Source organism: Diuraphis noxia, unplaced genomic scaffold (genome assembly GCF_037042655.1).
Source record: "Diuraphis noxia isolate RWA-SAM2 unplaced genomic scaffold, SU_Dnox_SAM2 contig0005, whole genome shotgun sequence".
NCBI classification, from domain to species: domain Eukaryota; kingdom Metazoa; phylum Arthropoda; class Insecta; order Hemiptera; family Aphididae; genus Diuraphis; species Diuraphis noxia.
The window spans coordinates 3,700,506-3,723,867 of record NW_028301715.1 but is presented as its reverse complement, the minus strand read 5'-3'; the positions used below and the strand labels follow the sequence as shown (position 1 = coordinate 3,723,867).

The window sequence follows — 23,362 nt, the reverse complement described above, 5'->3', positions numbered from 1 at the left end:
GGTCGGTTTTGTTGTATTTTTTCGTGTGCGGGTTGACTCACCGACGTCCGACACCACCCGTCACACGTTGTCGCAAGTGCTCGCATTGTCGCGTGCATATGTATTAAGTCGCGGAGGTCTTGTGTGGCTGGTAACATATATATATATCGGGAGGTCAACGAACTCACCATCGCCGAGCTTCTAAAATATAATTTGGCGATTTCGGGAGATCGCGCAAACCATCCACATCAATATATATCCGTCATCGTCGTGGGATCCCGCCATCATTGTGACCAGCGGTATCGTTGCTATTATTATTATTGTATTTTTTTTTTTGTATTTGTATTAGATTTTGCATATTGTGCACTTATTGTGCCTTTTATCTTATATTATTGGTATATGGTTGTATTTATTCCAGGGCGCGCTCCCCTTTTTTATATATTGGTTTTATGTATAATTCATTGTATTTTTCGCGACAATGGTTGTATTGTATTAGTCATTAATTAATAAGTTTGTATTCATTTGGGTAACCTTACGTCCTATACACCGCAAGTCGGTATAGCCAACCGCCGAACTCGTAGAAGCTATATCGGCGATCAACAATGCTTATATTTTTGTGTGTAAACGCGTATTGTAGGTTAAAAAAAGTGATTCAATCTTTAAATTCGAGAATATAGTTTCTGGTATAACGTATAAGTACCTAGTAAATTAGACTACTGTAGTCAGTAGTTTGAAGTCAAAAATTGAAAATTTCCTTTAATTTCACTAAATAATCTCGGAAAAACAGGAATATATTTTATGCAACACCAATTGTTGACAAAATCGATATTGCTATTGCAGGTTATATCTTACAGACTATAAGACTATCATGGCTAATATAAGATAAATTAGTATTTTTTGCCTTTGGTAACTGGTTTCTCGGCCACACGATGAAAAAGCATGCATTAAATCGTCGTATTTCTTTATATTGCTTCATATAAAGAAATTATATCTAAAAACAAAATACTGTCTTAAAACACGATTCTGCAATCCGCACACCATAACCCGAAAAAGGCATTATATTGTCATATTTTTTACTACCTGTCGTTATAAGTATTAAAATACTTAAATTATTACCTGTCGGTCGTTATATCCTCTCACTCATCACCACCAACCCTGAAAATGCTCATAATAAGTATTTGGTTCTCGGTATAACCCGCTTCGCCGCGCAATTATTTCCCTTATTGCCTGCGAGTTCATAGTGGTACGTTGGTATAGGCACCATAAACATGGTTAAATAATACAGACTATCATTTACCCATCTATATTTAGAAAACGGTAATACTTCTGGAAAAGCCACGTCGAGCTCCGCCGTGGTGGTGATTGTGTTTTACGTGTGGCCAGCGCTGCTTCAGTTGACGACCGCCGGTGCCGCGAACATCCTTGCGGTGTAGACGGTCGCTGGCAAAAGCCACTGGAACGTGATGCGAGCCGTGCTGCATGCTTTGACTGACCGCGGCCACACCGTGACCGTGTTCACTCCGTTTTTGGACGGCAGTCGGAACGGTTACACCGAGTTGGACGTATCGGATCCAACGGAGTCAAAACTCGACCTGGACGCCACGCTTCTGATTGAAAACTTTGGCTCCACGTAAAAGTTGATGACGAACATGGTGAAAATCACGCGGGCAGATTGTGACATGGTTTACGAACACCAACAGATGGTGGGCATCCAGAAGTGTTCCCATTAATTTTGTTGAGAGTATACTATATTATCATCAAATATAAATATTTAATACAGTAAAAATATTTTTCTTATGGTTTATAGAATTAAAGCCAGTAAAGAGTGTGTCAATAATATGGAAAAAATGTTTAACCAAATTTTTTATTCATTCCTATAATATTATGTATATTTCGTCAATCTTTATAAATATTGTATAATAATGGTATAATATCGATTATGATTGATAGCATACGCAGTATACCCATAATATTGAAAAAAATTCTTGAGAGTATACGGCGTATATGTAGCATACCCTATGGGAACACCCCTGTGGGCATCTATCTTGAACGGGACGGCGGCGCAGGTGTTCGATTTGGTCGTCACCGAACCATTGGTGTCAGAGTGCGTGGCTTACGTGGCCACCGTACTCAACGTGCCCATGGTTAACGTAGTTCCACCGCCGATCATCACGTACCTGGAACGTTCGATGACCGGCCACGTACCGAATCCGGCGGCCCCAGGGCACGTGCTGTTAAGCCGCGGCACTCCAGAAACGTTTGCCGAGCGTTTCGCGAATGTGGTGCTAACGGTGTACTTACTGTTCGGCGCTGATGTGGTATGCTGAATGGCAGCTCCGGCGGACCGATCCACGACCGTACGACATCATATAGAACATCGGTCAGACCGTCGATGATTTTCTCTAATACGCATTTTATAATATTATAATAATATTTCTCTAACATCACCGAACCAGCTCGATCGCTAACTCCGGGCGTCGTTCAAATCGGTGGCATACATCTGACTCCGCCCAAACCGATACCAAAGATAATATTAAGTGGACGTCGTGATGGGGTACATATTGTATGGATAAACAAAAAAAGGGGTTATTATTATTTTCAAAATCAGCTGTAGAAAAGAGAAAACTATAATTATTTTTTTGTTCAATTTTTACCGCGTTTCATAAAAAAATTAGCGTTTACAAAACTTTATTCCTCTAGTATAGGGGTAATTCATAAGATATCTATATGTAATATGCATAAAACATACATCTTACAAAATGTATACATTATTATTAATAAAGCGATAAGAATATTCGCACTGTGCTTTTCGAGATATCTGCATATTCTACGCAACAGTACCTGCGTTATGATCTTTTCGAAGTTTTTTTTTTAAATAATAGATTTACTTGTTGACAGGATATTTTGGAATTTATTAAAGACGCACCTCATGGGGTGATTTACTTCACATTCGGGTCGGTGGTTTCGATGTCGTCGTTACCAAAAAATGTTCAGAACGCGTTTCGAAATGCGCTCGCTCAAGTTTCACAAAAGGTGTTGTGGAAATACGGAGGCGAAATGGCAGATAAACCGAAGAACGCAACGACGCGAAAATAGTTTCCGCAACGCGATTTACTTGGTGTGTGAAAACTTATTTGAATCACGACTAAAATATAATATGTAGTTCATACCAGACTATAATATTATGATTATACCTATATAATAATTGTCTAATGTTCACGTAAATTATATAATCTGACATTATTATGTATAGTGCATCCCAATGTGAAACTGTTTATCACTCACGGAGGCATATCCGGAGTGTAGGAAGCTGTGGGCGGGGGGGGGGGGTGCCTGTTATAGAATCCCTTTTTACTACGACCAACCAAGAAATATTGAAAATCTGGTCGACGCCGGGATGGCTATATCTATGGATTTGTTATCTGTTACCGAATAAGAAAGTTTTTAAATTTCGTTTTGGAAATTGCCAACAACGACAGGTAAGACATTCTATGCCATTAAATAAAATATTTTAATACTATTCCCTCAACTCACAGGTACCAGAAAAACGCAAAAATCGCTTCTGAACGGTTCAAGGACCGGCTCATGTCTCCAGCGGAGTCAGTGGTTCATTGGGTAGAGTATACGTTCTTCGCCATAACGGAGCACTAAATTTGAAATCCCATGCTCTGAATTCGACGTGGTATCAATATTTTTCGGTTGATATAATAAGCACGTTTTTATTCATCACATTTGTCGTTTTGTTTATAATTTATTGTGGTATAAAAATGATTTATAAACATATTTTTAGTATTGCCATGAACAAAAACTGTAAGTCTCTAACAGAAAAATATGAATAGAATTCAATTAAAGGTACACGAATAATCAATATTATACGTATTGCGCGTATTATATTTTATGAGAACATTATGCGTATATAATAACATTGGTATATCTAATTGATTTCTAATGCTATTCATTGCACACAATAGAAATACTTATATATATATATATATTTACATAACTTGATAAACTAGATAATACAAAGCCCTGATTTAGGCTAGAATACTAGATATACATATATCAGCGCATTCGAATTGTGTCTATAAATTATATTTTGTCCGAGTTGCGTCCGTAGTTTTGTCACGACCCATCCGAGTTGCGTCCGTGGTTTTCTCGCGACATGTATAAATTGCGTCCACAGGTTTTTCAGCCGCGCACTGTCAATAATGTTTGGTAATAATCTCGTAGATAATCTCGATTATGGATATCTTATCTGTAAATACCACCTTTCAATTTGTTAGTTCATGTTACTACGTTAGCATTAGTCACACTTCTACATTCCATATCAAATTATCATAGTTTTATTTTATTTCTTTATCTTTAAAACGGAAAATCTAGAAATAGTTAAAATGTTCAGTGAAAAAAATTAATTATTATATTGCATTAAAGGATACAAATTCGCTTTCTAAAAATTTTTAAACGATAATGTTCAGAGTAAGTCGTGTTCAAAACGTTTATGCAAGTGTTATTTTAAAATGAACGAAAATAATGAAATAATTTTTAGTGCTTTAAATCATGAGCACGACAAGGAACTTTTTAAATCGTCAACAACTCGGTAACAAATTGAAGCGTAAAGCTTACGATGACCCATATATATTTAATAGCCTTGTATAGTGCTTTCGCCCTTGTTTGTCCTATCCTGATTAGAAGACTATACTCGGTTGTGGGCCCTTATCAATGGAAGAAAACAAGTCTTACTGTTATCGCTATTTGAACATTGAACATTATATTAGGGGCCACATATGCGTACACATAATTTTATCTAATAATACTATAATCATATATTAATCATTTAATTTAAAATTAAATACTAAAATGTTATACATTTTCCTTAAATTATATAATTTAAAAGTTAAAATTTTATAAATTATAATACCTAATACAAATAAATAAGTACTATTAAAGATTAAACAACAGAATTAATTAAACGATATTTTTTAATTACCCCTTAATTTAATGTTAACATATTACTATATGTATTATTGTACCATGTACTTAAAGTAAATTGTGTTAGCTGCAGTCTTTAACCTATATTGATAAATTATAAAGGTATATATTATTATTAATTTTTATCTAATAATTATAGGTACACATTACATATAATTAGTATACTATGTTTAATATACAAGTTAGAAGTTGATTGTTAATATGCATATAATATATTAACGTGATTTAGTTAAATTTAATCATAAATTACTTATATAGGTTCACGCCGTGTAGGTACTTTTATATATGTACACATATTAGTTATACCTACTTATATAATGAACGATTTATGTTTCGTAGATATTAAAATGCTAGTGTTAAGTATATTAAATTCCAACAGATTGTATTTCATGTGAAATTTTTACATGTAATTTTTCTTTGCCTTTCATATTTTAAATTAAAAAAAAATAACTACTATTGTACGAGGCGATACAATTTTTAAAATTTTAAAGGTAAGTATCAAACAAAATTGTAATAAACCAATAACTAATCACTTATTAAAAATAGTGATAATAATTAATAGCTATATTATATGTTATTAACTTTAAATTATTTTTAGTTTTAAACTAGGTAGGTACTTATGAAACAAAATTACAATAACCATATAGGTACATGAAGTCATGAAATAAGTATGCTACCTCCTAACATGTATATGATGCATGAACTTACAAAAACCCGTACAACAATTTGTACATGAATATATTATTGGACGTTGCTGGACACTCCTCGTAAATTGTTATAACACGAATATTTTTAATACCAACTTTACGGTTGACATTATAATAATTCTGTTTGAACTTTACAAAAATCATCCAAAAGGTCCACGTTTGCCTTAGCACTGAAGATTAAAGTTTTTGTAAGGTTGTACTACAACTACACGTACCTATATTATGGCAACTTTTCGTAATAACCTAAAAACCAATAAGCAAATTTACATATTTACAGTAAACTTTATTGCAGCATTTATTATTAAATAGTTAATATTATTGTTGTATTTTTCATCACTAAATCTACAGAATTACATCACAAAAGAAAATAACAGGTCTAAAAAATTATCTTTATCGTCCGGGAAAATGAAGTATAATACGTCGACGTTTACGATCAGACAAGGAAGTGTTGGGGATTTTTAAAACAAAATAGAGCTATAACTTTGATTTATAAAAAAAAAACTTAACCTAACAAAGTTACAGGACGGCAAGAACAGGAGAACGCTAAAACGAAAATAAAATAATATTTTAAGAATAAGCTATTAGTCATTACATTTTTTTATTGTAACTTATGTTCGCATGAAGGAGTAAAATGCACTTTTAATTAAGTTGTATGAATAATTCCAGGTCACAGTTCTTAATGATCTGCGAACAATGACTTCGCGTCTTCTGATCTTATTGATCGCCTTATCGTTTGTCCACCCGTGGACGTCGGTCGGAGCCGCGAACTTCCTGGCTGTGCACACAATCCACAGCAAGAGCCACTGGAATGTGATGCAAGGCGTAATGAAGGCGTTAACTGATCGCGGCCACACCGTAATCGCGTTCACGCCGTTCGTGGACGGTGACAGAGACGGTTACACAGAGGTGGACGTTTCCGGTAACCTGGAGGTTAGGGTAGGATTGAACGCGACGTTGGTTACGAGTTGTCAGTCCACGCGGACGATAATGGATCACATCGCGAACTCGTCGCGCACAAACTGTGGAATCGTATTCGACCACCCGCGGATGCGAGAAATCTTGAACGGCCACCGGTCGCGGTTATTCGACGCGGTAATCGTCGAAGCTCTCGAGATGGATTGCGTGTCGTACGCGGCCACCGTTCTCCGCGTACCCGCCATATACGTTATGCCACCACCCATTGTCACGTACTCGGAGCGTTCGTTCTTCGGCCACATCCCCAATCTCGCGGCTGTCTCCAACTTGTTGTCCCGACGCGCTGTACCCAAGACGTTCGTTGACCGTTTTTCCAACATCATACAAACGGTTTACGGGTCATGGCTGTTGTGGAGCTACGAACGGAGACTCAGAAAATCCGAGCCCCGACCGTTCGATGCCGTGGATTTGGTCAGACCGTCATTGACATTTACCAACACGCACTTCATCACCGAACCTTCTAGGCCACTGACACCGGACATCGTGCAAATCGGCGGTATACATCTGACCCCGCCAGGATCGATACCAAAGGTATTCGAATATTTGATGTATACCATAATAATATGTTATAAATAATATAATAACAGTACCATATATAGTTTATACACGTAAATACAGTACCTAAAAATTTGTACCAAATTAAAGCGCATCCAAATTACCCTCGGACCCCCCTGGCCGAGTCTATTCGCCCTGTCATCATTGGTCGCCAGTCCATGTGCGAGTTTCGACCGATTTTCGTGTGCCACCCGGCGCGCTTTTATATATTTGGTAGTTTGGTACAGACTAATAATACATATAGTAGATGCCACGCCAAATAAACTGAAAAGTGGGAAATGGTATTTCATTTCAGTCGTGTACAATATTTTAATGTTTATGAAACATTTGTTATATACAATCACTTTTAACATGTTTTTAACCTCACTGATAAAAAATTGAAGACACTTCAACATTTAAAATTAAATCTTGTAACCTTATAGAAATTTGCATTTTTGTCGTAGGGTTCCATTTGCCTATAACCTTTCCTATGCAACTGAACTTGAATTATGGATTTATGACTTGTATTTAAATTCTGAAGAATTATACGGTCGTTTTACATCATGTCGACAGGATATTTTGGAATTCATTGACGATGCGCCTCACGGTGTTATTTACTTCACGTTTGGTTCTGTGATTTCGATGGCGTCGTTACCGAAAAATGTTCAGAGCACGTTACTAGAGACGCTCGCTCGGGTTCCGCAAAAGGTGTTGTGGAAGTATGAAGGCGAAATGGCTGGCAAACCTAAGAATGTGATGACGCGGAAATGGTTTCCACAACGCGATATACTTGGTACGTGCCGAGATAATTAAATGATGACATATACACTATAATTTAGTACTGAACAATATCTCGAACTATTGATTATAATATGATTAAATTATGTACATATAGTGCATCCCAATATGAAACTGTTCATAAGTCACGGAGGCATATCCGGATTATACGAAGCTGTGGACGCGGGTGTACCTGTACTTGGATTTCCGTTTTTCTACGATCAACCGAGAAATATTGACAATCTGGTCGACGCCGGGATGGCTATATCTATGGATCTGTTATCTATTACCGGAGATACGCTAATGAATGCCATTTTGAAAATTGTCAACGATGAAAAGTAATAATTGTTCCGTTTTTAAAAAATAAAATTATTATTATTATTTTTAACCATTTTTAGGTACGAGAAAAACGCTAAAATTGCTTCCAAACGGTTCAAAGACCGACCCATGTCACCCGCGGACTCTGTAGTTTACTGGACTGAGTACGTATTACGCCATAACGGAGCTTCACATTTAAAGTCTCACGCACTAAATCTTTCGTGGTATCAATATTTTTTGGTTGATGTAATTTTCACATTATTATTTACTGCGATTGTCATATTGTTCACAATTTATTATTGTTTAAAAATGATTATTAAACACATCAATAAATATTTCTATAATCTCAAAGCAAAACGTGAATAAACTAAATAAAACAACACGAATCAGTCACGTCTCCTATATAGGGTCTATAATATAGGTAATAAGTATTTTCTCAAGTCTCAATAAAATTGTGGAAAAAAATTGTTTTTGTTTTTGTATATTAAGCGATTCATGTCTTTATCGAATACCTATACGACTATACCGCCTACTGAATAACAATATATATATTTTTAATATGAAAATTATTTTACCGTTATAACAATACTTCGACGATTCCTTATCGATATATTTGAGTAAATATATTTAATATAATAATTATTTATATTTTTATTTTTTAAAATTTATAAAAATTACTCAAATGAAATTTTGGCTGTTACCAATAATACTTTTTCCTTATTACATCAATGTTGTAATGTATTAAATATTAATGCAGTCAATTAGTCTGGAGATCAGTATAGATAATGTCATATATAACTTACTATAGAAGACTTCCTCTTAGTAGGTACTCAAGACTTTTTTATTGAAATTTGATGGGATCATCAATGTAAACCATAATTTTATACTTATCTTAAATAACTTATACCTATATATGTATATTATATATATATTATAATAATTTTATTGTATTTAATATAATTGGTTTTTATTGTTCCTTATTTTGTGAACTATAAAATGTACTTCACTAAGGTTCCTTATATTGTAAGTTATGACACTATATTACGATATAAATTATGTTTAATTTAATTTAGAAGTTTATTATTACGAACTTTTAATTATTATTATTCATAATAAAAGTACCTATAATAGTAATTCATAGTTCCTTTAGACGGCGCTAGAAGTTGTGTACAGGTATTGTGCTGAATTTTAAACATCCTAGATTCCTAGCCTATCCATTCCACTATACCGTATATGGAATATGGGTATACATTCGTTTTACTTATAACTATTATTATTAATATTACAATGTTGCATAATAAAATGGGACTGATATAACTTAATAATATTGTTAAGGTTAATGAGGTAATAAAATTATAACAAATGGGGATTCGTTTTGATTACACTTAATAAATACGTATCACATAAAAACAGTAGCTTGATTTCTCGATGTAATTTTCAATCCTTAGCTATACAATGTAAACGTATTATATATTTTTAACAACTAAAGAATTTGTAAATTTTCAGTTAAATAAATTTTGTCAATATTTGAACTTTGAATGGATATACAAAATGTCGTGCCTATGCATTTTTAATATTTTCCAATTGCTATTATATAAACTCATTGGGAACCTTGTATTAAATTTTGAAACATTTTTACCCAACGAATACAATTTTATTCTCATTAATCAAAAAAAAAAAAAAAATTAAAAACATATAATAGACTTACTCGGGTCCCTCGTATTTAAATCATCAATCGACTATCTTTGAACAAAGAGTTCAAATTAATTTAACTAAAATTTCTCCTTTCAATGCCAAAACATTTCATTGATTTTTGATATCTTGCAATTTTAGTTATATCAAATTGTTTTGGCCCCTTTTTCCTTGAATTTTGTGTTACTCTCAGGAGTCAATTTTAATTAAATTTTTTTCATCTTGGAGTTTGATTAATTCGATCATGGTACCATTATTATGAAATAGTTTTAAAAAAAATAAATGCATTTATTAATGGATGTACAACGGTTCCTAACTTTCTGTTTTAGTTTATTCAAATTTTGTGTGTGTGTGTTTTTTTTTTATTTGAATTAAGCTTCGGCAACTATGGCCATTGGCAACAATGAGTTTAACTCTAAATTATTTAGATGTTATTTGGGTTACATATTAAATACTATTGATAAGGTTGGACTTAGTAATAAAGCTTATTATTTGTCTTATGTTGTCTGGGTGGAGAACTTCTGACAGGATGTTTGAGATGCTTGCTTCCCGTCTATCCATTTGTGTGTTTTAACGAGTGAATATTTAACAGGGCTTGAAACCGATTGAAAAATTTTGATTTCGGTTTCGATTTTGGATACCGGTTTCTAAAATTTTCGGTTTCGGTTTCAATTTTTCAATACCGGTATTACGAAATATCGGTTTCAGTTTCGATTTTGGATACTGGTTTTGAAATTTTACGATTTCGGTTTCAACTTTCCAATATCGATATTATGAAATTATGGTTTTGATAGTGATTTTGTAATTTTATACTACAAATTACAAGCTTTAAGGAACCTAGAACAAAATTATGTCAATGGTTTAAACTTTAAAGATAGTACCTACATTTATCACTAGACTATATTTTTTCTGATGCAAACCTTCTCCCTGTTCTGTTTTTTTTTATATACATTTTATGAATAACAATGAAATAATACTAGATTGTTTTAAAGACAAAATAAATATAATACCTATAGTAAAAAAGGATTATAAATTCACAATAATATAGTATTTTCACACTTGAATTTTTTTTTTTTGGATAGTTAAACACAAATTTATGAACACTGAAAAGTATAAAAATTAAAATATAATTTTAACTATTTATAACAGAAAAAAATTATGGTTCCTGTTACCTATAATAATCAACTATTATAATTAATTATTATTGCAAGTACTATTTTATATTACCACATTGTTTTACACCAAAGCCAATATTTAAATTTTTTAAAGACACATATACGGGCTTTCGTCTGTCAAATGTGCTACCGATAAATAATTAATATTTTTTTTTTTTTTTTTATTGAACTAAAAAAACATCAACAACAAAGGCTATTAGTTTTTTGTTAAGATACAATGTTAAGAATATTACAATGTTTATATGATGCTAACTACATATGGTTACTATTTAAGTTAATGTTACAATTTTTTTTTTTTTATCAATATGTTTAAATTTTGTTGTATAAATCCGATCCTTTGAGAAAGGCTATCATGTTCGATGTGGTCTCGTTGCTCGGTCCCAGAGCTCCATACAAGTTGGGTGGAATGTTGTATTTCTCCAAAACTTCTGAATATTGATAACACTCTGTTATTATATGTTTCACAGTTAGTGTAACCCCGCAGGCTGCACATTGAGGGGGTTCTTCTTTGGCCATGAGGTGTTTATGTGTCATCCTTGTGTGGCCTATTCGGAGACGATTTATAATAATTTTTTCTCTTCTGCTGAGATATTGATTTTTCCAACTTAGGATTGTGCTTTTTATTTCATTGAGTTTGGTCCGTTGTTTTGACCAGTGCGTTTGCCATTTTATTAGTGTATTGCTTTTAATTTGGGTTTTGATGTCGTCATATGTTACTATGTCCAGGAACTGTATATATTCTGGTTGTTAGGTTGTGCCGCTTCCCTTTGCTGCTTGGTCTGCCGTCTCGTTCCCCCTTATATTTGTGTGTCCTGATACCCAAATGAAAGTGATATTTGTTCCCCTAAGCTTTAGTTCGTTGGTTTTTTCTTGTATGTTCTTAGCAATGTCAGATGGGTTTGTAGTATTTTCTAAGCTTCGTAGTGTGCTCAATGAATCAGTGAGTATCAGATTATTTGTTAGCATTTTGTTTTGTTTTTGTATGTATTCTATTGTTTTGATGACGGCTATTGCCTCAATAATTAATATTATTTATTATTCATTACTACCTATTATAATTTATAATAAAACAACTATATTAATTTTTCAAATAGTGAAATGGTTATCAATATTTTAATCATGATCCCATGGGTGTATCAATTCGATTTACGTATTTACGTACATTTTAAAATAATTTACGTTAATTAAACAAAAGCATTATTTAAAATATTAAAATTAAAAAAATTGAGATGTGATAATAACGGTTTCCAATTTTTTCCGATTTCGGTTTTAAATTTAATACCGGTATCAAATTTTTTGCGGTTTCGGTTTTAAATTATAATACCGGTATCCAATTTTTTTCGGTTTTGGTTTTAGATTATAATACCGATATTCAATTTTTCGATTTCGGTTTTGACTTTAATACCGGTATCCAAATTTTTACTGTTTCGGTTTTAGACTACAATACCGGTATCCAATTTTTTTCGGTTTCATTTTCGATTTTGATTTCGGGTTTTTAACGGTTTATACCGATTTCTCAAACCGGTTTTGAAATCGGTTTCAAGCCCTGATATTTAACATTGAATAATGTGTAAAACGAGCAATCTTTGATCAAATACTCAGTTATATTTATTATCACAATACACCGAAAAAAGATAAAAATAGACAATAGTTGATATCATTCAACAAGTAACATGAGGAAAATGTATTGTATATACGACTGTATTCACTGATTTTGCCTAAATTGTCTTAGACAAATTTTTGCTGTAAAGAACATAGCTCTGGCCATTTCTACGATTGTTCTCATTGACCTTTCCACTTTGCTATGTTGCTGAGGTGTGATGGTAGCCCGTAGGTACACTCGTCCCATGCTTTGATACCAAATTTATCCAATATGGCTTAAACTTCAGCATTTTTATATTCCAGATTACAACCACCTCTTAAAGAAATTACTGAAACATTCAACTAATTTTTTACTGTATTTAAAAATAGTTCAAATTTATTTTTCACTTTTTATTATGTAGTTATTTAGGGAACTTGCGTCGTATGCTATCTACATGAAAAATGTATCTACTGTTACGTCCCGACTGAACGTCGATTCATACATCAACGTAGAGATGAAATATTGATGTATACAATGTAATAATGTCTTTATTTTCACAATTTATTAAAACTTGATTCAAAAATACAGTTTATATGCTATAAAGGTGTTGGTGAGCGGTGTTACGACCTTACTCTGAAATATTGTTTTAAATGACAATGAGTGGTTTTACGACCTGCCTCTAAGCGTCTTAAATGTCCCTAACCGTCTGGCTCACATTTTAAAAACCGTCTGACGAGCTCTTGTCGTGGTTTCCCTTATATATGCTCGTATCAGTAGGAGTAGGTGGTAGTATGTGGTGGTGAAATCTGGCACAAGGCAGAGTTTGAGTCTCCTGGCGTAATTGGTTATTCTGGTCGATTCACATCCTTTCTTAGTAACAGAGACCTTTTCCGAGAAGAGACGTGTGACAATGCTTTTATAGTTTAATTATCTAGTCTGGTGTTTTACAATGACCTCGGCATGTTATTTTATGTTAATTGCCTACTTAGTTATATCAACCACTCATAGTAGAAACGTACACTATGTTTTGAATATTGATAGGGTACGTAACACTACCACAATTATTGTTTGTTGGCCTTGTATGTTATCTACAATTTTCCGCCCTGGAAGCTGTAAATTGTAGGTATCGTCTGGGCATCTGGGCATTATTAAATGAAAGAACTTTTTTTCATATCTTCAAAAAACTAGTCAAAAAGGTTCTTGGATGCATTAAGTGAACCACTCTCCCATTAACTGCCATTCCAATAAGTTGGTGGCACCACTTGTTTTTATGCCTATTTTACTTTGACACTTTTTTCCATTTTCGTCAACATAAGTAAAAATTTATTTTGTTTTCTGATGGACTGAAATATTTGGCATCCTTTCTTCTGACAACGTTAACATTTTTCTATAATAATTTTACCTTCTTCATCACTTTTTTGGGTATTCTTCATATATTCCTTAATAGCCCCTCATCCACATACTTTATTATTTGAATTTATTGTTGTCATACTTTAGCAGTGGTCAAAACACCATGTTGTTTTAAAAAATCGTTGCAAGTTTTGTCATTGCAAATAACATGTCTATAAAAGTCAATACAATTTTTCATTTTGATTCGACAAAAAATAATTTAATTACACACCACTTTTACGAGCCAAACCGTAAGTCATGTATCTACTAACTATTATATGTGTAAAGTGTAGGCTGTAGAGTGTATTATAGATGTTTATAATTATACGGTTATACCTGCAATATCAATCTCAGTACAAAGTAGATATCAACCGAAAGGTAGATAACATATATAACGCGACCAAAGTACAGGTAGGTAGCATACAACGCTAGTTCTTTTTTTAGTTTTAATATTACTCGATGTGAATGACTCTGTGTTGTTTACCATAAATACAGCTTTGCAGAAAATTATGTTTTTCGTTTCTGTAAATTGCATCTACATATATTTCAAGTAGCTCCGACCAAATTCTACATTCCGATGACTTAAAATTGCATACCACTGTAGTAACCTGAGATTTTTAATCGCAACATTTGATTGGCCACCTTGTTGTCATGGTCTTGTTCTCATAACCATTGAAAACATTTACTGGGCGGAGTATCACATTCAAAATCGCACGCGCTCATAACCTGACGTGGTAAGAATATTTTTTGATTGATATAATCATATAATTTTGACTTTATTATTTATTGTGTTTGTTATATTGTTAATAACTTATTATGGCCTAAAAAAGATTCACAAACATATTTATACATTTTTCCATAGTGTCAAAGAAAAACGTGAATAAAAAAGAGAGTATTGACGCTTCATGCAAATATATCGATACATGTATATTATGGCATGCGATGTCATGCGGCTACTGTAGATTTCATTTGATATAAGAAGTAAAAAGTTAATAATTTAAAAATATTAATTATTATCGTTATGCTTAGAATCTATTAAATATAATAAGGATGGCAACGTTATTCTATTATTATTAATAATCTGTTGCTAGGGGCAACCCAACACTCTAACATTAATTTTATCTTTGTTATTGTTTGGTTGTCATGGCAACTCGAAATCTGTCAGAAAAATCGCCACGCATACGGTGACTATGTAATGGTAACGCTCTCGGTGTAGCATACATTTATATAATTATTAATTGCTCCTGACAGAAGACATATCAATTAAATTACACAAATATTAAATGTTTTACTATATGATGACTATTTATAACAGTCGTGTTCTGCATGTACTTAATTGTTATTACTCTTTAACTGTTGATCATAGTAAATTATACTTAAACAAAATTTACTGTATGACAATTCATCTGAACTTATTAAAATATGTTAACATGAATATTTTGTTTTCAACCTGGATACACGAAAATGTTTTTTAATCAATGTTTTGTACAGTTTTCGTTGCCATGGTTAATAATTAACAAAAATGGGTTTATGATTCATAGATTTTTTTGTAAAAGGAAAATGTTGAGTAGTGTGCTGTGATTTTTACGGTAGACCTATTGTAATTTAGATAATATTATACTCTATATAATATCAGTTGAATCATCTTATCGTTCTTAATTTTTAAACTTAAATAAATGAATATACATAGATAGGTATTAACTACCTTATATTTTTATTAGTTAAAATTAGGAAAAATCCAATGTATGATCTCATTTCTGAACCCTACGATGAAGCATTAGTCAGAAAAACTGTTGTGAAAATTAAAAAAAATAATGAGTTTATAAGCCACAAACATTCAACTATCATATTTGAGATAATATATAATTTCTATATTCTAGGCTTTAAACGCGACTTTTTGATGCATGTTTTTACTTCATCTTCCCAAGACGTAACTATATATAATGACAATCATTTATATATTAGGTACAACAAAAATACTTTATTCTACTATAAATATAATATTCTGTAAAATATAACCTTAGCGTAGGTATATGCTTTTTGGTATCGTGACATTCTCATAGGTTTTCGTCATTTTAATGGTTTAAACTTCTATATTGAATAAGTATTATGTTACGAACTTATAGTACGTGTAAACACAATAAACACTGGTGTACCTAATCATAAAGTCATAAATAATTATCTTTTATATATTTAACATTTGTCTTTTTATATTAGTGGATTGATAATTGATGTATTATAAATTGTAGGTCGTTATTGCAATGTAGCTGTTTTATCTTTTTATGCGATTTATACGATCGGCCATGGCATCTATAATATAATTATATTAATTATTATAAGTAGCTATGATAGCTTAATATTTAGTAATCTAGTGAACTTCAACAATCCGAAAGGTGAGTAATATGAGTGTTCTATTATATAGGTATTGAAAAAGTTATCTATCTAGTTCTAGGCATATAATATATTTTTAAGTATCGTAACGTACCAATAGCAGTAATATAGCACTACATAATAAACAGCAGTCTTGTTAAAAATACTTTCAAATTGATTAGAATACGTATTTAAATAGGTACATTATTATAGCATTTGTATTTGAATAGTCTTTAAAATATTTTTAAATTCTTTAGAAGTCCCTACTTCTTTGAAGTTCATCAGATTGTTTTTGCGTTTATCATATTTTAGGTTCTGAGTGGAGCGATGAGAATGGATTGATTTCACAATGATGTGTGTTTATTATTAATTAATTAATTTTGTGTATGCGTGTGTATGTACGCGATACGTTGTCGAAATAATGCTTCTATTTTTAACTTCAGTAGCTTTTTTGGTTGGAAAGTCAATCTAGTTGGTGCATTAAGGAGGTCAAATTTTGAAATTTCTAGTAGTTATAAAAACACCGGGGAAAAAATAAAAGCGGGTAAGTGGATGTCGCTCTGCTGTACATTAGGTGGTGGGGTGGACGTCTGACTAGAGTTGGTTAGATTTGAATGCAATGATAGGTGTCATTGTATACGAAAAATGATTCTGAACGAAGATGATTTGTCAGTCTAGGATATATTATATATTTAAATATTGTCATATATTATATTTTGAAACAAATATATTTTTTTTCAATTAGGACGCATTTTGAATAAGGCATGGTTAATCAATTTTTCCAAAAACATTGCATGTAGTTATCATAATTCATAATACCTTATATTATCATAGATATACATATACCTGATTTCGTAAAAATTTAAAACTCAAACACTCAAAACATTTATCCTATAATGACGCTTCGAGTTTTCTCTATGGGTACCTACTTAAAGAAAAACTTATAGAAAACTTAGTGTTGTATTTTTAATCCTTAGTTATGAACACAAACATTTTTATGATTTTTCAACTTCAAAATAATTTGCGAATATTCATGGTTATGACGAATTTTTGTCAATATTTGAACTTCAAATGCTAATAAAAAAAATTGTGCATATTTCTTCTTATAATTTTTTAATAACTATAAGAATAACTTATGAGAAACTTTGTATTAAAATTTCAAGTCTTTTTATAGGGCTAAAAAAAATTTAGCGACAAATTTTAGTAAAATTGAAAATTTTAGTTGTCTATAAATATCTCAAAAAAAGTCAAAATATTTTGAAAATTAAATCATGTAAAGCAAATGCCAATCTTAATAACTGGTAAAATTTTCAAGTATCTACTACATATACTTTTTGAATAATAACAAATATTTAAAATCGTTTCAGGATAAATCGTTATCGTTACGCTATTTCGTAAAAATTTAAAATTCAAACGCACTTAAAATTTTTCCTATAATGACGCTTGGAGTTTTCTCTATAGCTACTTGAAGGAAAACTTACTGTTATATTTTTAATCCTTAGTTATAAACACAGACAATTTTATGATTTTTCAACTTCAAGATTACTTGCAAAATTTCGCGTTTTCGACAGATTTCGTAAAAATTTGAACTATAAACGCTTATAAAAAAAATTGTGACTAACGATTTTTAATTTTTTTAGCTTCAATAAGAACAACTCATAAGGAACCTTGTATTAAATTTTCAAGTTTTTTTGGTCATCCAACATTTTTTTACTGGCACTTCAAAAAAAAATTCTCAAAAAAATCAAAAATTTCAGTGGTCTATAAATAACTCATAAAAAGTCAACATTTTTTGAAAATTAAACTGTATATAGATATTACTAACATAAATATTTAGTGAGAATTTCAAGTATTTACAGTGATTAGTTTTTGAATCACAACCATATAAAAAAATCGATTTTGTCGAAAACTGGTTTTGCGTAAAAATTTCCGTTTCTGTCATTTTTTTTTTGTTTTTCTCAATTTTTTTGAAAACTGTTGGAAAATGTTTACTTTTAACCTTTATAATGCACCAAGGATATTCGCTTTTACATCGGAAATCACCCCCAAAGTTTGAAATTGAAGCATTATTTAGACTAGTTATGCTGTACACACACACACAAAAAAAAAAAATCGGGTATGTGGGTATCGCTCTGCTGTACATTGGGGGTGGGGTGGACCTCTGACTAAGGTAGGTTAAATTTGAATGCAATGATAGCTGGTATCATTGTATACGAAAAACGATTCTGAACGTTATAACATCCTGTATATTATAGATTATTAAAAATTTTAAAATCTTAGATTTAAAAAGAAAATTTTTTATGAATTTCTAGATTAAAATAATTTACGAATTTTTGTGATTTTTACGTATATTGTCAAAATTAAAATTTGAATGCATGTAAAAAAAAATTGTGGCTATATATTTATTTTATTTTTCAACTGTTATTGTAAAAATATGTAAGAGCCTTGTTTTAAATTTTCAAATCTTAGATATAAAAGGAAAATACCTTATGAATTTCTAGTTTAAAATAAGTTTTGCGAATTTTCGTGATTAATATGTATTTTGTCAAAATTAAAATTTGAATGCATGTAAAAAACTTTTATGAAGTTCTTTCGTTCAGAATCTAAAAGTAGTAGTCGTGGGTGTTGCTCTCCTGTACATTAGGTTACAATAAGTGGGTTACTGTAATGGTTGGAATTAAATTTGAATCCAATGATATTTTATTATTGTATACAAAAAACGATTCTGAGCGGAAACGGAAAATTTCATGTATGTATGGTCATTTATTTTAAAGTTATATCAAAAACCAAAATCGTTCCTAGTTGAAAACTGATTGTGCGTAAAATTTATCGTTTTTCCCTTAATTTTAGTTTGTTTATCCCGATTATTTAGAAAAATATTAATAATTTTTTACTTTTGACCCCCCTAAGTATCAACTAAATTCACTTTCTGATCGAACGAGGTACTGAAGTCAAAAATCGAAGTACTTTTATTGCTCCATAACGTGATGACAGAAAAAAAACACACTTCATGGTAAAATCAATACATTCCTCGCTCCGCTCAGAATCTAAAATTATGAAAAACTGTGATTTTTACTCAAAATCAATTTTTGAGAAAAATGATTTTAGATAATGGTTTAACTCTAAAATAAATTACGGTAGATACATGCAATTTTCATTGAATGTTTAATGTTTATATTGGAATTTTATATATTTGATAAAAAGACTGAAAATTTCAAATGTCCATAAATAACTTAAAAATATTTGAAATATTTTAAAAATTTTATCAAAAATATTAAATTCCAGTACAAAACATTCAATGAAAATTGCATTTATCTACGATAATTTGTTATATTTTTGATAAAATTTTCAAAATATTTCAAATATTTCAAATATTTTTAAGTTATTTATGGAAATTTTCAATCTTTTTTTTTATTAATGACAATAAAATTGTATTAATTGAGTAAAAATGCTTGAAAATTTAATACAATACATAATATATTGTCATAGTGGTAGTTAAAAAATATTAAAAATAGATAGTCACAATTTTTTTAATAAGTATTGAAAGTTTGAATGTTAACAAAATACGTAAAAATCACGAAAATTTACAATTTACTTTAGTTGAAAATTCATTAAAATTTTTTTTTTTAAAACTAAGATTTGAAAATTCAATACACGATTCTGCATGAGTCTACTTTTATCAAATAAACATTGCTACCGGAAAATCGAATTAAATTTTTATGAGCATTTGAAATACAATATTGGATATTCATTAAATTTTTTTGTACCGACATAGGTACTTATTATTTTGTTGTTATTCAAAAACAAATAACTGTAAACATTTTAAATTTACACCATATGTTTATTTTATTAATTTCTTTACTTGATAAAATTGTCAAAATATTCTAACCTTTTTTAAGTAAGTCTAACCTAACCTTATAGACTTTTTAAATTTGCCGTTTTATTTAGATCTTATTCTTTAAATGTCAAAAAAATTTTATTCACTGTAAAAAACTTGAATAATCAATACAAGGTTCCCCATAATTTGGTATAATACCAACTAAAATCAGTTTCAAGTAAAAAATCTCTTTTTTAAAAATTTTTTTTATCAAACCGACATTTATTAAGTACTTCTACAACCTTTGTCCTATACCGAGAATGAAAAAAAAAAACATCTTATTGCAAAGTCTATACAATTCATACCTTCAATCAGAATCTAAAATAGTAGCCAATAACGTGCTATGTGTATTATGTTTAATGCATGCAGCAATGCCCATTTTCTTAATTTACAGTTCGTTTTAACAGAACTTAAGGAACTATACAATGAAAACCACGAGATTAAGTTTCTTGGTGCTAATGATCACGTTATGTGCGTGTTCAACACCATTCCTGCCGTGGACGCCGATCGATGCAGCCAACATCTTGGCGGTGCAGACGCACGGCGGCAAGAGCAATTGGAACATGATGCGGGCCGTACTACGGGCATTGACTGACCGCGGCCACAACGTGACCGTGTTTACACCGTTTTTGGACGGCGATCGTCCTTTTTACACCGAGGTGGACGTATCTGACGCCATGGTGATGAGGGTCGGGATGAACGTATCGCACTTTAAAAGTTTTCAGTCTACGCGGACGATGATCGCGTTCAACTTGAACTCTACCCGGAACAACTGCGGAACCATATTCGAACATCCGCGGATGCGAGAACTCTTCTTGGACAGCCGATCGCATTCAATTGAAGTGGTGGTCGCCCATGCGCTCATTTCGGATTGCGTGTCGTACGCGGCCACCGTTCTCCGCGTTCCCGTCATATACGTCGTCCCACCGCCCATAATCACGTACACGGAACGTTCATTCTTCGGTCACGTCGCCAACCCTGCGGCCGTCTCTAACTTGCTGTTCCACCGTAGCGTTCCCAAAAAGTTTGTCGATCGTTTCGCCAACACGTTGCAAACGATTTACGTTTCATGGATTTTGTGGCAAGAAGATCGCCGGTTACGAGAATCCGATCCCCGGCCGTTCGATGCAGTCGATCTGGCCAAACCGTCGGTAATTTTCACCAACACGCACTTCATCACCGAACCTTCGAGGCCACTGACACCGGACGTCGTGCAAATCGGCGGCATCCATCTAACACCGCCAGGACCGATACCAAAGGTATTCAATATAATATAGTCTATTACAGTTTGTTTATTTGATATTAGTTATATACTTTATAAGTTTATAACACCTTGGGAATTATACAAGTGCCATACTTAATAAGGTCTACATTTTTAACAGGACATATTGGAATTCATCGACGTAGCGCCTCATGGTGTGATTTATTTTACGTTAGGCTCGACGATTTTGATGACGTCGTTACCGGAAAATGTTCAGAGCGCGTTACGAGAAGCTCTCTTTCGGGTTCCGCAAAAAGTACTGTGGAAATACGAAGGTGAAATGACGGGTATACCAAAAAATGTGATGATACGGAAATGGTTTCCACAACGGGATATTCTCTGTACGTGCAGATATGTTGAAATTATGACATGTATAAATATATATTATAGACTATACAGTTATACTGTATACCATCACATTTTACATACTGAATTATAATGTTAATTATTAATTTTAATCTGGCATTATTTTTATTATGTAGTGCATCCTAATATGAAACTGTTTATCAGTCATGGAGGAATATCTGGAGTATACGAAGCTGTTGACGCAGCTGTGCCTGTACTCGGGTTTCCACTTTGCTTCGATCAACCGAGAAATATTGATAATCTGGTCGACGCTGGGATGGCGATATCTATGGACTTGTTTTCCGTCACCAAAGAGACGTTTTTAAATGCTATTTTGAAGATTGTCAACAACGACAGGTGAGGAAGTTTACGCCATTTAATAAAATGTTAAATTGATATTCACCACTACTGTGATGTATATCTAACACAGGTACCAGAAAAACGCTAAAATCACTTCTGAACGGTTCAAAGATCGACCCATGTCACCTGCAGAATCTGTGGTTTACTGGACAGAGTACATTTTACGTCATAAAGGAGCATCACATTTAAAATCTCACGCTCTTAACCTGCAGTGGTATGAATATTTTTTAATTGATGTAATAATCACATTTTTATTCATTTGGTTTATTGTCTATTTCATAATTTATTACAGTTTAAAAATGATTTGTAAACATATTTCAACATTATTTAATAGTGTCAAAGAAAAACGTGAATAAAATAAAATTAAAGTACACAGATAATAAATGTTTTACTTGTTAAAAATAGTGTACTCGTATAATAAATGTTTAATTTAGGGCCCGAATTTATATGCATTTGTGTGTTTTTTTCTAAACAGTCCAAAAAATAGTTAGGAAGCTATAAGTTTTAATAATAGTTAATAAATCTGAAATACAAAGTTTTATTTCGCATATTTTGACATATTTTTGACATGCACTACATATTTCTATACTTTAAAAATTTGTATTGCATATGAACGGTTTTTAAATACATAATGTGTTATATTTTCTTTTCTTTTTTTTTAGATTCTGAACGAAGTGATGAATGTATTGATTTTACAATGATGTGTGTTTTTTTTTTGTGTCTGTGTACAGCATAACTAGTTGAAATAATGCTTCGATTTCAAACTTTGGGGGTGATTTCCGATGTAAAATTGAAGATGTTTGGTGCATTATAGAGGTCAAAAGTTAACATTTTCCAATAGTTTTCAACAAAATCGAGAAAAACAACAAAAAAATGAAAGAAAAACGGGTATTTTTACGCAAAATCAATTTTCGACCAAATCGATTTTTTTATATGGTTGTCATTCAAAATATAATCACTGTAAATACTTGAAATTTTCACCAAATGTTTATGTTAGTTTTATCTATATACAGCATAATTTTCAAATTTTTT

General features: G+C 31.7%; 2 protein-coding genes and 1 pseudogene across 4 annotated transcripts; all 3 read left to right on the top strand.

Moving 5' to 3' along the window:
* Positions 1-1,277: 1,277 nt before the first annotated feature.
* Positions 1,278-5,062, top strand: LOC149054746 (UDP-glucosyltransferase 2-like; annotated as a pseudogene).
* Positions 5,063-5,231: 169 nt separating this feature from the next.
* Positions 5,232-20,901, top strand: LOC149054745 (UDP-glucosyltransferase 2-like). Of its 2 annotated transcripts, XM_089228452.1 has the most exons (6): positions 5,232-5,459; positions 6,342-7,181; positions 7,758-7,977; positions 8,080-8,299; positions 8,360-8,443; positions 20,759-20,901. In XM_089228452.1, exons 2-6 carry the CDS (start codon positions 6,369-6,371, stop codon positions 20,766-20,768), a joined length of 1,347 nt encoding a protein of 448 aa, XP_089084578.1. In that variant the 5' UTR covers positions 5,232-5,459; positions 6,342-6,368; the 3' UTR covers positions 20,769-20,901. The 2 variants fall into 2 exon arrangements, with proteins under 2 accessions (XP_089084578.1, XP_089084577.1); XM_089228451.1 differs by lacking the exon at positions 20,759-20,901 and having other exon boundaries at positions 8,360-9,210.
* On the top strand, positions 20,790-23,225 carry LOC149054744 (UDP-glucosyltransferase 2-like). Of its 2 annotated transcripts, XM_089228450.1 has the most exons (5): positions 20,790-21,623; positions 21,747-21,966; positions 22,108-22,327; positions 22,401-22,544; positions 22,993-23,225. In XM_089228450.1, coding segments are annotated over exons 1-5 (1,419 nt in total). In that variant the 3' UTR covers positions 22,994-23,225. The 2 variants fall into 2 exon arrangements, with proteins under 2 accessions (XP_089084576.1, XP_089084575.1); XM_089228449.1 differs by lacking the exon at positions 22,993-23,225 and having other exon boundaries at positions 22,401-22,803.
* The last annotated feature ends 137 nt before the right edge of the window (positions 23,226-23,362 follow it).

What these genes read in the sequence shown, in the direction of transcription:
- LOC149054744 (XM_089228449.1), top strand. Translation starts at nt 20,790, where the DNA reads ATGAAAACCACGAGATTAAGTTTCTTGGTGCTAATGATCACGTTATGT. An exon ending in CGCCAGGACCGATACCAAAG is followed by an intron (nt 21,624 to 21,746) that starts GTATTCAATATA and finishes CATTTTTAACAG; the next exon opens with GACATATTGGAATTCATCGA. An exon ending in AAGATTGTCAACAACGACAG is followed by an intron (nt 22,328 to 22,400) that starts GTGAGGAAGTTT and finishes TATCTAACACAG; the next exon opens with GTACCAGAAAAACGCTAAAA.
- LOC149054745 (XM_089228451.1), top strand. Translation starts at nt 6,369, where the DNA reads ATGACTTCGCGTCTTCTGATCTTATTGATCGCCTTATCGTTTGTCCAC. An exon ending in CGCCAGGATCGATACCAAAG is followed by an intron (nt 7,182 to 7,757) that starts GTATTCGAATAT and finishes TCATGTCGACAG; the next exon opens with GATATTTTGGAATTCATTGA. An exon ending in AAAATTGTCAACGATGAAAA is followed by an intron (nt 8,300 to 8,359) that starts GTAATAATTGTT and finishes AACCATTTTTAG; the next exon opens with GTACGAGAAAAACGCTAAAA.